The sequence below is a fragment of the Procambarus clarkii genome, chromosome 42, assembly GCF_040958095.1.
Source record: "Procambarus clarkii isolate CNS0578487 chromosome 42, FALCON_Pclarkii_2.0, whole genome shotgun sequence".
NCBI lineage: Eukaryota > Metazoa > Arthropoda > Malacostraca > Decapoda > Cambaridae > Procambarus > Procambarus clarkii.
Genome location: NC_091191.1, coordinates 1,903,345 through 1,919,908, shown reverse-complemented (window position 1 = coordinate 1,919,908; position 16,564 = coordinate 1,903,345). Strand labels below are relative to the sequence as shown.

Here is a 16,564-nt window from a genome sequence, read left to right as displayed (position 1 = left end):
TAATATGGAGAAGGCATTGAATGCATATACACATACAGTAATTTTTATTTATAATAATATCAAATAAACTTTAAAAGTTTTAGTAATGTATTAACATTTTTTATTGATTTCTTGCTTTAGGTTAGACAGTTGAAAGAAGCTGTCCCCTTTGCAGTTGTAGGATCCACAACGGTTTTAGATGTTGGTGGCAAGAAAGTTAGAGGAAGGCAATATCCTTGGGGTGTCATTGAGGTGGAAAACCCCAATCATTGTGACTTTATTAAACTCCGATGCCTTCTTGGGTGAGTAATAACATTTACAGGTATATAAGGGCCAGAGTAGTATTCCTAATTGTTTCAGATGACCCTTCTTATGTGGCAGAAATAATTAGATTTTTGTGCTTGTATGTTTCCTAGTTTTCTGAATCAGAACACCATAGCATAAAGGTAATGCTCATCCATGATATTATGTCCTAATAATATCATGGATGTAAACATTGTGTTTCATTGATAGACGAATTTGAATGTGAAAATATTGTACTTTTGCAGGTGTTAAGGAAGTTATTTCCACAAACATTAAGATTAATTATACACCTGTACAAAGTAACACCAACTTAACTGAGAATACAAAACAGCCATACAAGTGTAATAAGCATTATTTTTTTAATTTAAATGATTCAATTTAATGGTTTCATTTTTGTCAGAACTCACATGCAGGACTTGACAGAGGTGACGCAAGATGTACACTACGAGAACTACCGCTCTGAGAGGCTTGCCAAGGGCGGCGGCTCTCCTCTTGCGGCTGCTACTGCTGTCAACAATAACTCTCATTCTAGTACAAACTCACTACCATCTAAAAAGCAGCTGTAAGTTTGGATTTCTTTCAGTGAGTTTGTTTGATCACCAATTGTTTATCATAAGCCATGCATAGTTTCATTGACACATTTGAACTAATGTAATAATAAGTAGGAAATACTGGTATCCTTGATATACAAAACAGTTGTCCTGAAAAGTTGCTCATCAAGTGAAATTCCATTTATTGAGCCGTACCTGCTCACTGATTTCCATTACATAATTGGAAAATACAGAAAATTCTGAAAACATTCCAAATACTGTAATTGAAAAATTGTTCATACAGAAAATATTTGCTTACTAGAGGATATGGTTCAATATCAATTCTGACTGAGCGAAACTTGTAACTCTCAAAGTATATTATTTTTCCGAGCCCATTTATTATTTTTCAACATAGGCAATTTACTCTCTCCATGGTAATCCAATTATATTGATCTTTAGTGCTGTACTGTAATAGGAGATATAGTCCAAGATCCATTCTTAAGAATACCACTTAGTCCTTTGACCAGTGCAAACAATTCGCCATTTTAAAAATCAAATTTAGCCATAATATTTATATAACAAAAAAATAGGCCTATTAGCTATTTAATTCTTTAATCTTTTGCATTGAATTTGGTTTCTCTAGGAAATTTTTGATTAACCAGATTTACACCTGTATTTAAGGGGAGTTGGTTGATTCTCTTCTGATTGCTAAACTTATCACTTCTAAAATAACACCAATCACATGATCTATTTCTAAACAATTGTATTGACTTGTCCAAACCCAAAACTCTTTCTTTCCGTCAATATATTTTTATACATTTATTAAAAACAAAATAAAACTAATATTTAGAGAGAGATGGTCTAATAACCAGCCTGAGAATTGCATCAGTATATGGCACCTGCACTGAACTAAACTGAGCTTTGCCAAACCAAAACCCTTCAACCTTGAGAAATACATAGAACCAGGACACTTATACTGTATGGAAAATACATTTGAGTAATTACACTATACTTTGACTGTAACATTAGCAGTTTTTAGTGGTTCAATGTCATTGGGAAATTTTGATTCAATATGTGGAATTTTACCATAAATATGGCTTTTTGAGATTGTGTCTTTTAAGTATAATGAAGGATACTTGTAGTTTTATTATTATCGGGTAGTGTACCGTATTATATATTGTTACTTGTACATTTATGTTTCAATGGATCTTGTTTCATGTTTTTTGCTTTAATTTTATTAATCCTGTTAGATCACCTTGGGATGCAAGCACTTTTCCATGTCTACTTCTCTTTTCATTCAAAGATATAAGTACTGTAATATATATTGCATCAATTCTTTTTGTCTTCTATATGGAGAGCCCCGGACGCTCCAGGGAGCCTCCGGGTCTCGCCTAGAAAATGGCATTTCATTACATTCAACGCTGGTTTATTTTGTTTTCCTAAGATGTATTTTATATTGCACCTGTGGGGAAATATGTTGTGAGCAAGGCGTGATGAGTGATAATAACATGGTTGAAGTTGTGATGACCAAAGTACACATCAGAAGATAAACAGCGATGTATTGGTCCGTCCTGGACCATTATCAACGTTGTCGTTTCTCCATCTTCTGATGTGTGGTTTGGTAATCGAGGTATGTCTTATGAGACCTGGGAGAATGCATTGTGAGCAATGTACGTCTTATTTGACCTTGGAGAATGCATTGTGAGCAAGGTATGTCCTTTATGGGTCTTGGGAGAATGTGTTGTTTGCAAGTAGGTGGGAAGTGTTTGTATAGCTTTTAATGAGTGTCTTTGCTTCAGTAATTCCACACCGGTTGCTGGCCAAGAGAAGGACCGCATGGCCATGGAACTAGAAGAAAAAGAGGCACAGATACGCAAAATGCAAGAAATGATGGCTAGGATGCAAGCCCAACTTCAGGACAAAAAATAATCCACAGTTAATGTAGAAAAAGACCCATTGACATTATAAGCAAGTACTTAGCATAATACATAAGAGCTTTTGAGAATAAAGGCAAGTACTTAGTGTGCGGAGCTACAGTGTGAATTGGCTTAGATTAGGATCTCATCTGTAACTACTTCTGAAAATAATTACGTAACTTTTAATTACTAAAAAAAAATAAAAATTTACTATAACAGAGGTTAATAAATTACAAGTTATATTCTTGGTGAGGAAATTCTGTATTGGTATGGCATAAAACCTTCATTTAAGAGCATTTTAAGGCTCTTAATTGTAAAATATTCTGTGCTTGAACATGCACAAGAGTTTTCTTTAATAATATAAAATTTGAACTCCATAAAATCTCTTCATTAGGTATAATATGTTATATTAATTCTCTCAATTTTTAGAGCAATGATGTGCAAGTGCATGGGTATCATGGATTTCAGGGATGGTGTACAGTAAATAACTTACCAAACATGTACCTTATAGTCAGTGAGAATAATAATGTTTAGGAATGTCCTGTTAACTCTGGGAAGGCCAAGTACGGGGGACGGTGGGGTCTTGTAAGTCTTATTAATGCTCTCGTCATTATTTAACTGAATTTGGCTCTCTGTTTTTCTCTCGGTTTTGTACTTGTAATTAACCCCCCCTCATCTGAGATAGGGTTTATTCATATTTTGACAGAACAAATTTATAATATTCCCCATGTATAAGAGTATCAGTGTTATCTTAGTTATTGTAGTTAATAAACACACTTAAATTTATGTTTTGTTGATGTATTTGTAGAAAATAAAGTTGTATTGTAAGATTTACTGTGCATGCCATACAGTGGTCTGACACATACCTGCAGCCTCACATTAAACCCAAAGAATGCTACTCTCTTTTTCTTAATCTTTATTGTTGCCTCTTATGATTGTTAAAATTTGATTTCTCAGGCATTTTTCTTGTTATTAAAAATTACTCATTTGTGTAGACACATAGCATGTTAAAACCAGTACAGAGTCAACAAATAAAGCAAGTAGGGGTTTTGAATCTTTGAATCTAAAACAAATTGCAACTGAGTTTTATTTTGTCTACTGGCTAATCATTATTGAGTGAACAACTTAGCCTTTGTTGTGGTCTATTGTATAAAGTCATGTAGTCAAGACATGTGAGCAGGTCAATGCACTGCCTGGCTTTGTTAAGAGGTAAAGTCAAAACATTTCTGGTAAGACAAAATAGTGGCTGACAATCATGTTTTCAAACTAGAAACTTACTTAAAAGAATATAAAATAGTAATTTTCTTAGCATGGTGTTCATTACATGATTGAAGTACTGTGCGTGCACCTCACAAAATATTTCTTACACGTATATGAAGTTGCTTGTTGTATTGTGATTCATCAGGTGTTCCTCGGAGCATGAAACACTTCACGCACTAATCCAACTACGAAACAACCTCAAATGAAATAAAATGAAAATAGATGACTGTATTTGTGCTGCAAATAACAGAAAATTTAGTGTTTTCTTCAAGATCAACTGTGATGTGATACAAGATATTGGTAATATTAATTAGTGCTGCTCTCGGTACCATATAAGCTTCTTATAGAGGTCCAAGCTTCATTGTAACGGAGACCTTTTTGTTTAATCAGTTCCCACCAAAGTATGTTAATCTAGAGCTTTTAGGATAAGCGTAATTGTAATTCTTAATTTTAATATTTAGGTTATTGGCCATTTAGTGTTAAGTCATCACTTATGATCTAGTCTTCCAAATTTAGCTGGCCTCTCAAAATTATTAAACTAACAAGGAAGGCTGTTCATCAATCAAAATGGGTGCATTTGTATCAGGTTTACCTGGGACCTGAAGACCTGCAATTTGGATTGCCCATGGCATTTGAATAACACTGCCAGTATTGAGTCATTTGATATTAAGCATGGGTGTATGAGTTCACACGCCTCGGTGTTTCTCATGAAGCATTTTGAATCGGTCAGTTATTTATTGGCATACAATGTGTGTAAGTATTGCATGTCTTGATCTGGATAATTAAACTTCTGGTATATTAGCTGCTGGTCAATCATTGTATGAATGTATTGTATGTGTTTAAATTTACTTGTCAAAGTCAAGAATATAAAAAATGCACTTGCTGCTGGGAAATGTGTGCTAAGCAAAGGGTCTCATATTTAGTATTTTTGCTTTATTGCCTAAAATGTGAGATTTGAGACTGATCAATTGACCTCGCCTATTTAAAAGTTCACAAATGGTGATTAATTTGTTCTTGTATATTCGTATCACTTTATTGTTGGAAAACAATAATTTGAGTGATATTTAAATGCCTCCTGAAGCTGAGTGTGCCTTAATAATCACAAAATAGAGTAGCTGGTTAAAATTTCTTGAGTAAATGAAACAAACATTTAAGGCTTATTTACAGCTTTCTATATTTGCCACTTCATTCTACACTAATCTACATTACAAACCACTCCTCTCCCTTGAAAAAACCCACCAGTTTGCAGCATTGATCCTCTTAATATTAGTACATATTATTCGTTAAACTCTTTAAAATAAAAGATTAAATAAAAACATAACCAATGTTTAAAAAGTGAAACTGTCTATTGTGTTCATCATTCTTAATATGATTAGAATCTGTGTAAATTAAATTATTATATTCCTATAACAGTCACAACATTTGTTAAATAGTGTTCTTGCATCTCAAACACAATCCTCATTGTTACAGGCTTGTTATGAACATTAGTTGTTGTAATTTTATAATGCAATTGGTATTTTTCAATAGGGCATGTATGTTCATTCAACAGAATACTCGTTATGTTGCCTTTAAGTTCCTTATTTTTGTGTCTAATCTGACACTACCTGGTATAACAATATAGTATAATATATTCTCTTGATTATCTGGATTGCTTGAAACCCAACCTGCACTTCAGTATAGTACTGTATAAGCTTAATATACCCATTTAAATCCTACCTTATTGTTGAATAACTAACTTTTCCCTTGTGTTTGATCTCTTGCCTAAATTTTATCATTCCATTCTATCTAATGTATAATATGTATAATATATATATATATATATATATATATATATATATATATATATATATATATATATATATATATATATATATATATATATGTCGTACCTAATAGCCAGAACGCACTTATCGGCCTACTATGCAAGGCCCGATTTGCCTAATAAGCCAAGTTTTCCTGAATTAATATATTTTCTCTAATTTTTTTCTTATGAAATTATAAATCTAACCATTTCATTATGTATGAGGTCAATTTTTTTTTATTGGAGTTTAAATTAACGTAGATATATGACCAAACCTAACCAACCCTACCTAACCTAACCTAACCTATCTTTATAGGTTAGGTTAGGTTAGGTAGCGGAAAAAGTTAGGTTAGGTTAGGTTAGATAGGTTAGGTAGTCGAAAAACAATTAATTCATGAAAACTTGGCTTATTAGGCAAATTGGGCCTTGCATAGTAGGCTGAGAAGTGAGTTCTGGCTACTAGGTACGACATATATATATATATATATATATATATATATATATATATATATATATATATATATATATATATATATATATATAATCACAAGCCAAATATACACATTCAAGCCTAAAATACACACTCAAGCCTAATTAATATACACAGTGCAAAATGCGGCACACAAATAACAAACTAAATGTGGAATTCAGGTAATCAAGAGTTTTTTTCTGCAATAATCTGCAGATGAAAAGCAGTTTTGGCCTGTCTTGTGTGCCAAAGCCTGTATGACAGAAATACCTAAATGTAAACTCTCCCAAACTTCTCCATGTAGACAACTGCTTGTCATGACTATCTGGAGAGTTAAAAGTTGACTGCAAGAAGCTGTTAATTTATTGTTGCATGTATGAAGAATATCTAGCAATGTTAATTAGGTTTATGATCCATTGGAGTATGTTATTGCACCACATTCCAGGGTTTCAATCAAGTTGGCTTATTTTCAGCATTTGTATAAGATCAACCAGTTTTTATTATATTGTTCTTGTTAACATTTTATACATATTTCATGATTATTTTCAATATTCTGTACTTTGTTATACTATTCTTGTTATTATTATTTTTTATTTTTTTTTTATTTATTTTTTTTTTGCTTTCAACTAGTGCCATTTTTTCACATTTTTAATGAGTAACTGAAGTGTACGCAATAAAGCTACTACAGTACTTGATGAGTGTGTTGTGTTTCCAGTAACAGTGATCATTTTATACCGTGGTCCTCTCATGATTCTTATACCAATTTTAAGAATATGCACTGCATATAATACAATGCAATCAAAATATTTAAGACCACAATACAGTATAATGGAACCCTTCAAAATACAGAAAGATTTTTGCTTCTGGAAAAAATATTTTTGAAAGTTCTGGAGTGATTACAGAATTTTCCAGTATGTGGACCAATTTGCCTTTGTTTATATTTTGATGATTGTACTTTTATAAATAATTTAAATATTCTTTCTGCTGCAAAGATAGAGCTTGTGATCTTCACTTTTGAGCTGACCACATAGCTCCTTGCACTACAGGACCTTTTTTTTTTTTTTGTAATTACCTAAGTGTAGTTACAGGATGAGAGCTATGCTCCTAGTGTCCCATCTTTCCACCACTCTGTCATGTAACACTTTGAAATTACTGACGGTTTTGGCCTCCACCACCTCAAAATTAATTATCAGGAGAATGCACTAAGCCAATACAACTATGTAGCACTTGCAAGGATATGATAACAAGATCTTGGTTAGGAGTGAGGAAAGGAATGGTGCCCATCTACTTGGACAATCGTGGATTGAACGTCGTCCTGCAAGAAGTGAGGCCGTCGCTCTACCGTCCAGCCCAAGTGGTTGAGTTATGTAAGACTTTCCATGTGGACTCGACCTGCAGACTGTGAGGCCGCGGAGGACGCTCCCTTGCCTGGGCTACTGCTACTCCTATTGATGAATGCATCTTTGGGGTCGAACGCTGGATGGAATGGACTTGGTCTGAGGATGGGTTGAAATGTTCGTTTATCCAGCTATTGTGTTAGTGTGTGTGTGTGTGTACTTGCCTAATTGTACTCGCCTAGTGGTGCTTGCGAAGTTTGAGCTTCGGCTCTTTGGTCCCGCCTCTCAACTGTCAATCTACTGGTGTACAGGTTCCTGAACTTATTGAGCTCTTATCATATCTACAATTGAAACTGTGTATGGAGTCAGCCTCCACCACATCACTTTCTAATGCATTCCATTTATTACTACTCTTGACACTTAAAAAGTTCTTTCTAATGTCTCTGTGGCTCATTTGGATACTCTACTTCCACCTGTGTCCCTTTGTGTGAATACTACTAGTGCTAAATTGTTTATCTGTATCTACCCTGTCAGTTCCCTTGAAAATTTTGTATGTGGTGATTGTCTGCCTGAGCTCTTCTGTATTCCAGTGATGTGAGGTGCATTTCACACAGCCTTTCCTCATAACTCATGCCTCTTAGTTCTGGAACTAGTCTAGTGGCATAGTTCTGAACTTTCTCCAGCTTCATCTTGTGCTTGACAAGGTATGGACTCGGTGCTGGGGCTGTATACTCCAGGATTGGTCTTACATATGTAGTATACAAGCTTCTAAATGATTCCTTACACAAGTTTAAAGGCAGTTATGATGTTAGCCAGCCTTTCATACACCGCTGATGATGTTTTGATGTGGACTTCAGTAGACAGGTTCGGTGTGATATCAACTAGATATTTCTCATGATCTGTTTCATGAAGGTCTTTGACTCCCATTTGGTATCCTGTGTCTGATTTCCTATTCCCTCAAACTAGTTTCATTACCTTACATTTACATGGGTTGAACTTTAGTAGCCATTTGTTGGACACATTCCTTCAGTTTGTGGAGTGAGTGAGTTGTATGCTGCATACAACAGATCATGAACAATTTCTGCAGTATTTCACCATCTATATATTAAAAGCAATATATATATATATATATATATATATATATATATATATATATATATATATATATATATATATAAAGCAAGTTAAAAGCATAGCATAGCATAAGATAAGGTTGGGAGCCGGTGGCTGAGTGGACAGAACACTGTACGCGTGATCCTGTGGTCCCGGGTTCGAACGCCGGAGAGAAACAATGGGCAGAGTTTCTTTCACCCTGATGTTCCTGTTACCTAGCAGTAAATAGGTACCTGGGAGTTAGTCAGCTGAAACGGGCTCCTTCCTGGTCGAGGACCGGGCCGCGGGGACACTAAGCCCCAAAATCACCTCTAGATCTCAAGAAGGCTCCTTGCAGAACGTTGTTTGTGTTGTCCTTGGGTAACATACCCATCTTCAACTACCCCTAGATCTCTATCAGAATTCTTTAAAGGTTTTTCACATATTGTAATTTGTAGGGTGTGTGTGGCCTATTTTGTCCTATTCCATATTCCATAAAATGACATCTATTCACATTAAATTCCATTTGCCAAGTATTGCTCCATACACTTATTTTGCTCAGGTCTTTGTGAACAGCACGTAATTACCTAAGTGTGAATGTATTTATTTATGTACAGTATATATCAAATTGCAGTCAGCAGTTTTTGTGAGTTTGATCTGAGAATGTCTGGTAGTCTTGTTTGACACTTCTTAAAGGTGATATAATAAAACATGCATAGCTACTCATTCCCAGTGCTGCAGGTACGAAAAACCGGCTTAAAATGTTATCTGGTTATCGGCCAATGCACACACAGTTACAGATAAGAGCAGCAGCTGCCTACTTTATCTCGACTAACCCTCCAGTAATATCAAAATAGATTTTATAGATTAATAGTCTTGATCTTGGCCCGGACACGAAAGCATCACATTAACATTCAGGTAAGAGTGGTGCATGTCAGAAGAGGTTAGATGTCTGTGTCTCGGGGTAAACCCCTGTGTGGCCCATGGATGCCTGCGTCACAAGGGGAAGTATGGCAGCTCTCCTCTCAAGAAGGGTTATATGCTCGTGGCGGTGAGCATGTCAAGAGAATACATGCTTGTGGCAACGCATGTTAAAAGGGGGTTTATGCTCGTGGCAGCGTGTCAAGAGGGGTCAGATGCTCGTGGCAGCACGAGTGTCAAGAGGGGTGAGGTACTCGTGGTAGCGTGTCAAGAGGGTGAGGTGCTCGTGGCAGCACGAGTGTCAAGAGGGGTGAGGTGCTCGTGGCAGCGTGTCAAGAGGGCTCAGATGCTCGTGGCAACGTGTCAAGAGGGCTCAGATGCTCGTGGCAACACGAGTGTCAAGAGGGGTGAGGTGCTCGTGGCAGCACGAGTGTCAAGAGGGGTGAGGTGCTCGTGGCAGTGTCAAGAGGGGTGAGGTGCTCGTGGCAGTGTCAAGAGGGGTGAGGTGCTCGTGGCAGCGCGAGTGTCAAGAGGGGTGAGGTGCTCGTGGCAGCGTGTCAAGAGGGTGAGGTGCTCGTGGCAGCACGAGTGTCAAGAGGGGTGAGGTGCTCGTGGCAGCGTGTCAAGAGGGTGAGGTGCTCGTGGCAGCACGAGTGTCAAGAGGGGTGAGGTGCTCGTGGCAGCGTGTCAAGAGGGGTGAGGTGCTCGTGGCAGCGCGAGTGTCAAGAGGGGTGAGGTGCTCGTGGCAGCGCGCGTGAGGGGTCAATACCACCACGCAGGCCGACCCTCGCTTCCGACGTCACTCTCCGTGACGTCATGACCCGTGACGTAGTTGCCAAAACACACCGTCGCGCGGGAAAACGAACACTCCGAAGAATCAATAATTTCAAGTGGATTGTGGATTCCAAAAATGTCTAAAATGCCGCCGGCGGACGTGTGAATTAGTGGCGGGTGTGAAAACTTGAGTTATAAGCCGAGAAAAGATGTAACGCGAGGCAGAGGGAGGTAAATGTGAGGAGTGTGTTGGGAAGCTGTGCTGTGGCTGCTAGCTCGACCGTCGTGTTTACAAGTTGCTCAGTGTCCCCTGCTTCACCTTCCTTCACATTTGATGATGCTGAAGGCAAGTTGACCACTATGGCGGCCAAGCGCCGCTCTTGCGCGCAGTCAAATAAAGCCATAAACTTGGACACACTGGAAAATGGGTTGTTTATGGTGGGAACTCAAACAGGAGGTGGCAGAGGCGACCGGATACGCCAGGATGTCTGCCACAGGAACCCTCCCCCATCCCCCCTATGGTCACTGTGGCCTGTCTCCCCCTCCTATGGGTACTGTGGCCTGCCCACCCCTCCCATGGGTACTGTGGCCAGCCCACCCCTCCCATGGGTACTGTGGCCTGCCCCCTCCCATAGGTACTGTGGCCTGCCCACCCCCTCCCATGGGTACTGTGGCCTGCCCACCCCTCCCATGGGTACTGTGGCCTGCCAACCCCTCCCATGGGTACTGTGGCCTGCTCCCATGATCACTGGCCTGCCCCCTCCCAAAGGTTACCTTACCTTGCCTAGGAAGGTACTGTGACCTCCCTCTTATGGTCACTTTGGCCTGCACCCTCCCATGGGTACTGTGGCCTGCCCCCTCCCATAGGTACTGTGGCCTGCCCACCCCCTCCCATGGGTATTGTGGCCTGCCCACCCCCTCCCATGGGTATTGTGGCCTGCCCACCCCTCCCATGGGTACTGTGGCCTGCCCCCTCCCATAGGTACTGTGGCCTGCCCACCCCCTCCCATGGGTACTGTGGCCTGCCCACCCCTCCCATGGGTACTGTGGCCTGCCAACCCCTCCCATGGGTATTGTGGCCTGCCCACCCCCTCCCATGGGTACTGTGGCCTGCCCCCTCCCATAGGTACTGTGGCCTGCCCACCCCCTCCCATGGGTATTGTGGCCTGCCCACCCCCTCCCATGGGTATTGTGGCCTGCCCACCCCCTCCCATGGGTATTGTGGCCTGCCCACCCCTCCCATGGGTACTGTGGCCTGCCCACCCCTCCCATGGGTATTGTGGCCTGCCCACCCCTCCCATGGGTACTGTGGCCTGCCCACCCCTCCCATGGGTACTGTGGCCTGCCAACCCCTCCCATGGGTATTGTGGCCTGCCCACCTCTCCCATGGGTACTGTGGCCTGCCCACCCCTCCCATGGGTACTGTGGCCTGCCCACCCCTCCCATGGGTACTGTGGCCTGCCCACCCCTCCCATGGGTACTGTGGCCTGCCCACCCCTCCCATGGGTACTGTGGCCTGCCCACCCCTCCCATGGGTACTGTGGCCTGCCCACCCCTCCCATGGGCACTGTGGCCTGCCCACCCCTCCCATGGGTACTGTGGCCTGCCCACCCCTCCCATGGGTACTGTGGCCTGCCCACCCCTCCCATGGGTACTGTGGCCTGCCCACCCCTCCCATGGGTACTGTGGCCTGCTCCCTCCCATGGGTACTGTGGCCTGCCCCCTCCCATGGGTACTGTGGCCTGCCCCCTCCAATGGGTACTGTGGCCTGCCCACCCCTCCCATGGGTATTGTGGCCTGCCCACCTCTCCCATGGGTACTGTGGCCTGCCCACCCCTCCCATGGGTACTGTGGCCTGCCCATCCCTCCCATGAGTACTGTGGCCTGCTCCCTCCCTTGATCACTGGCCTGCCCCCTCCCATAGGTACTGTGGCCTGCCCCCTCCCATGGGTACTGTGGCCTGCCCCCTCCCATGGGTACTGTGGCCTGCCCCCTCCCATGGGTACTGTGGCCTGCCCCCTCCGATGGGTACTGTGGCCTGCTCCCTCCCATGATCACTGGCCTGCCCCCTCCCATAGGTACTGTGGCCTGCTCCCTCCCATAGGTACTGTGGCCTGCCCCCTCCCATGGGTACTGTGGCCTGCCCCCTCCCATAGGTACTGTGGCCTGCCCCCTCCCATAGGTACTGTGGCCTGCTCCCTCCCATGATCACTGGCCTGCCCCCTCCCATAGGTACTATGGCCTGCCCCCTCCCATGGGTACTGTGGCCTGCCCCCTCCCATAGGTACTGTGACCTGCCCACCCCTCCAATGGGTACTGTGGCCTGCTCCCTCCCATAATCACTGGCCTGCCCCCTCCCATGGGAACTGTGGCCTGTCCCCTCCCATGGGTACTGTGACCTGCCCACCCCTCCCATGGGTACTGTGGCCTGCTCCCATGATCACTGGCCTTCCCCCTCCCATAGGTACTGTGACCTTCTCCCTCTTATGGTCACTGTGGCCTGCACCTTCCTATGGGTACTGTGGCCTGCCCCCTCCCATGGGTACTGTAACCTGCCTCCTCCCATGGGTACTGTGGCCTGCACCATGCCAGGGGTACTGTGACCTACCCCCCTCCCATGAGTACTGTTGCCTGCCCCCTCCCATGAGAACCGTGGCCTGCCCCCTCCCATGGTCACTGGGGCCTGCCCCCTCCCATGGGAACTGTGGCCTGCCCCCTCCCATGGTCACTGGGGCCTGCCCCCTCCCATGATCACTGGGGCCTGCCCCCTCCCATGGGAACTGGGGCCTGCCCCCTCCCATGGGAACTGTGGCCTGCCCCCTCCTATGGGAACTGTGGTCTCCACCCTCCCATGGTCACTGTGGTCTCCACCCTCCCATGGTCACTGTGGTCTGCACCCTCCCATGATCACTGTGGTCTCCACCCTCCCATGGTCACTGGTCTCCACCCTCCCATGGTCACTGTGGTCTGCACCCTCCCATGGTCACTGTGATCTGTGCCCTCCCATGGTCACTGTGATCTGCACCCTCCCATGGTCACTGTGGTCTCCACCCTCCCGTGGTCACTGTGTTCTCGACCCTCCCATGGTCACTGTGGTCTGCACCCTCCCATGGTCACTGTGTTCTCCACCCTCCCATGGTCACTGTGTTCTCCACCCTCCCATGGTCACTGTGGTCTGCACCCTCCCATGGTCACTATGTTCTCCACCCTCCTGTGGTCTCCACCCTCCCGTGGTCACTGTGTTCTCCACCCTCCCGTGGTCACTGTGTTCTCCACCCTCCAATGGTCACTGTGTTCTCCACCCTCCCATGGTCACTGTGGTCTGCTCCCTCCCATGGTCACTGTGTTCTCTACCCTCCCATGGTCACTGTGGTCTGCACCCTCCCATGGTCACTGTGTTCTCTACCCTCCCATGGTCACTGGTATGCACCCTCCCATGGTCACTGTGGTCTGCTCCCTCCCATGGTCACTGTGGTCTGCACCCTCCCATGGTCACTGTGGTCTGCACCCTCCCATGGTCACTGTGTTCTCCACCCTCCCGTGGTCACTATGTTCTCCACCCTCCCATGGTCACTGTGTTCTCCACCCTCCCATGGTCACTGTGGTCTGCACCCTCCCATGGTCACTGTGGTCTGCACCCTCCCATGGTCACTGTGGTCTGCACCCTCCCATGGTCACTGTGGTCTGCACCCTCCCATGGTCACTGTTGTCTGCACCCTCGCATGGTCACTGTGTTCTCCACCCTCCCATGGTCACTGTGTTCATCCTCCCATGGTCACTGTGTTCTCCACCCTCCAATGGTCACTGTGTTCTCCACCCTCCCATGGTCACTGTGTTCTCCACCCTCCCATGGTCACTGTGGTCTCCACCCTCCCATGGTCACTGTGGTCTCCACCCTCCCATGGTCACTGTGTTCTCCACCCTCCCATGGTCACTGTGGTCTGCACCCTCCCATGGTCACTGTGGTCTGCACCCTCCCATGGTCACTGTGTTCTCCACCCTCCCGTGGTCACTATGTTCTCCACCCTCCCATGGTCACTGTGTTCTCCACCCTCCCATGGTCACTGTGGTCTGCACCCTCCCATGGTCACTGTGGTCTGCACCCTCCCATGGTCACTGTGGTCTGCACCCTCCCATGGTCACTGTGGTCTGCACCCTCCCATGGTCACTGTTGTCTGCACCCTCGCATGGTCACTGTGTTCTCCACCCTCCCATGGTCACTGTGTTCATCCTCCCATGGTCACTGTGTTCTCCACCCTCCAATGGTCACTGTGTTCTCCACCCTCCCATGGTCACTGTGTTCTCCACCCTCCCATGGTCACTGTGGTCTCCACCCTCCCATGGTCACTGTGGTCTCCACCCTCCCATGGTCACTGTGTTCTCCACCCTCCCATGGTCACTGTGGTCTGCACCCTCCCATGGTCACTGTGGTCTGCACCCTCCCATGGTCACTGTGGTCTGCACCCTCCCATGGTCACTGTGGTCTGCTTCCTCCCATGGTCACTGTAGTCTGCACCCTCCCATGGTCACTGTGGTCTGCTTCCTCCCATGGTCACTGTAGTCTCCACCCTCCCATGGTCACTGTGGTCTCCACCCTCCCATGGTCACTGTGGTCTCCCCCCTCCCATGGTCACTGTGTTCTCCCCCCTCCCATGGTCACTGTGTTCTCCACCCTCCCATGGTCACTGTGTTCTCCACCCTCCCATGGTCACTGTGTTCTCCACCCTCCCATGGTCACTGTTCTCCACCCTCCCATGGTCACTGTGGTCTGCACCTTCCCATGGTCACTGTAGTCTGCACTCTCCCATGGTCACTGTGGTCTGCTCCCTCCCATGGTCACTGTGGTCTGCTCCCTCCCATGGTCACTGTGGTCTGCTCCCTTCCATGGTCACTGTGGTCTGCTCCCTCCCATGGTCACTGTGTTTTCCACCCTCCCATGGTCACTGTGTTCTCCACCCTCCCATGGTCACTGTGTTCTCCACCCTCCCATGGTCACTGTGTTCTCCACCCTCCCATGGTCACTGTGTTCTCCACCCTCCCATGGTCACTGTGTTCTCCACCCTCCCATGGTCACTGTGGTCTCCACCCTCCCATGGTCACTGTGGTCTCCAATCTCCCATGGTCACTGTGTTCTCCACCCTCCCATGGTCACTGTAGTCTGCTCCCTCCCATGGTCACTGTGGTCTGCTCCCTCCCATTGTCACTGTGTTCTTCACCCTCCCATGGTCACTGGTCTGCTCCCTCCTATGGTCACTGTGTTCTCCACCCTCCCATGGTCACTGTGGTCTGCACCCTCCCATGGTCACTGTGGTCTGCACCCTCCCATGGTCACTGTGGTCTGCACCCTCCCATGGTCACTGTGGTCTCCACCCTCCCATGGTCACTGTGTTCTCCACCTTCCCATGGTCACTGTGTTCTCCACCCTCCCATGGTTACTGTGTTCTCCACCCTCCCATGGTTACTGTGTTCTCCACCCTCCCATGGTCACTGTGGTCTCCACTCTCCCATGGTCACTGTGGTCTCCACTCTCCCATGGTCACTGTGTTATCCACCCTCCCATGGTCACTGTGTTCTCCACCCTCCCATGGTCACTGTGTTCTCCACCCTCCCATGGTCACTGTGTTCTCCACCCTCCCATGGTCACTGTGGTCTGCACCCTCCCATGGTCACTGTGGTCTGCACCCTCCCATGGTCACTGTGGTCTGCTCCCTTCCATGGTCACTGTAGTCTGCTCCCTCCCATGGTCACTGTGGTCTGCTCCCTCCCATGGTCACTGTGGTCTGCTCCCTCCCATGGTCACTGTGGTCTGCTCCCTCCCATGGTCACTGTGGTCTGCTCCCTCCCATGGTCACTGTGGTCTGCTCCCTCCCATGGTCACTGTTCTCCACCCTCCCATGGTCACTGTGGTCTGCACCCTCCCATGGTCACTGTAGTCTGCACCCTCTCATGGTCACTGTGGTCTGCTCCCTCCCATGGTCACTGTAGTTTGCTCCTTCCCATGGTCACTGTAGTCTGCTCCCTCTCATGGTCACTGTAGTCTGCACCCTCCCATAGTCACTGTGGTCTCCACCCCTCCCATGGTCACCATAGTCTGCTCCCTCCCATGGTCACCATAGTCTGCACCCTCCCATGGTCACTGTGGTCTGCTCCCTCCCATGGTCACTGTAGTTTGCTCCCTCCCA

At 45.6% G+C, this 16,564-nt stretch overlaps 1 protein-coding gene across 3 annotated transcripts in view; it reads left to right on the top strand.

Annotated features, from left to right (window-relative positions):
- Positions 1 to 3,626, top strand: part of Septin1 (Septin 1) — an 85,151-nt gene extending 81,525 nt beyond the window's left edge. For all 3 annotated transcript variants that reach the window (XM_045762161.2, XM_069339807.1, XM_045762162.2), the window contains 3 exons: positions 121 to 281; positions 683 to 844; positions 2,612 to 3,626. In XM_045762161.2, the coding sequence (XP_045618117.1) occupies positions 121 to 281; positions 683 to 844; positions 2,612 to 2,741 (453 nt within the window). In that variant the 3' untranslated portion in view covers positions 2,742 to 3,626. The remainder of the gene's footprint in view (positions 1 to 120; positions 282 to 682; positions 845 to 2,611) is intronic.
- Positions 3,627 to 16,564: the final 12,938 nt, after the last annotated feature.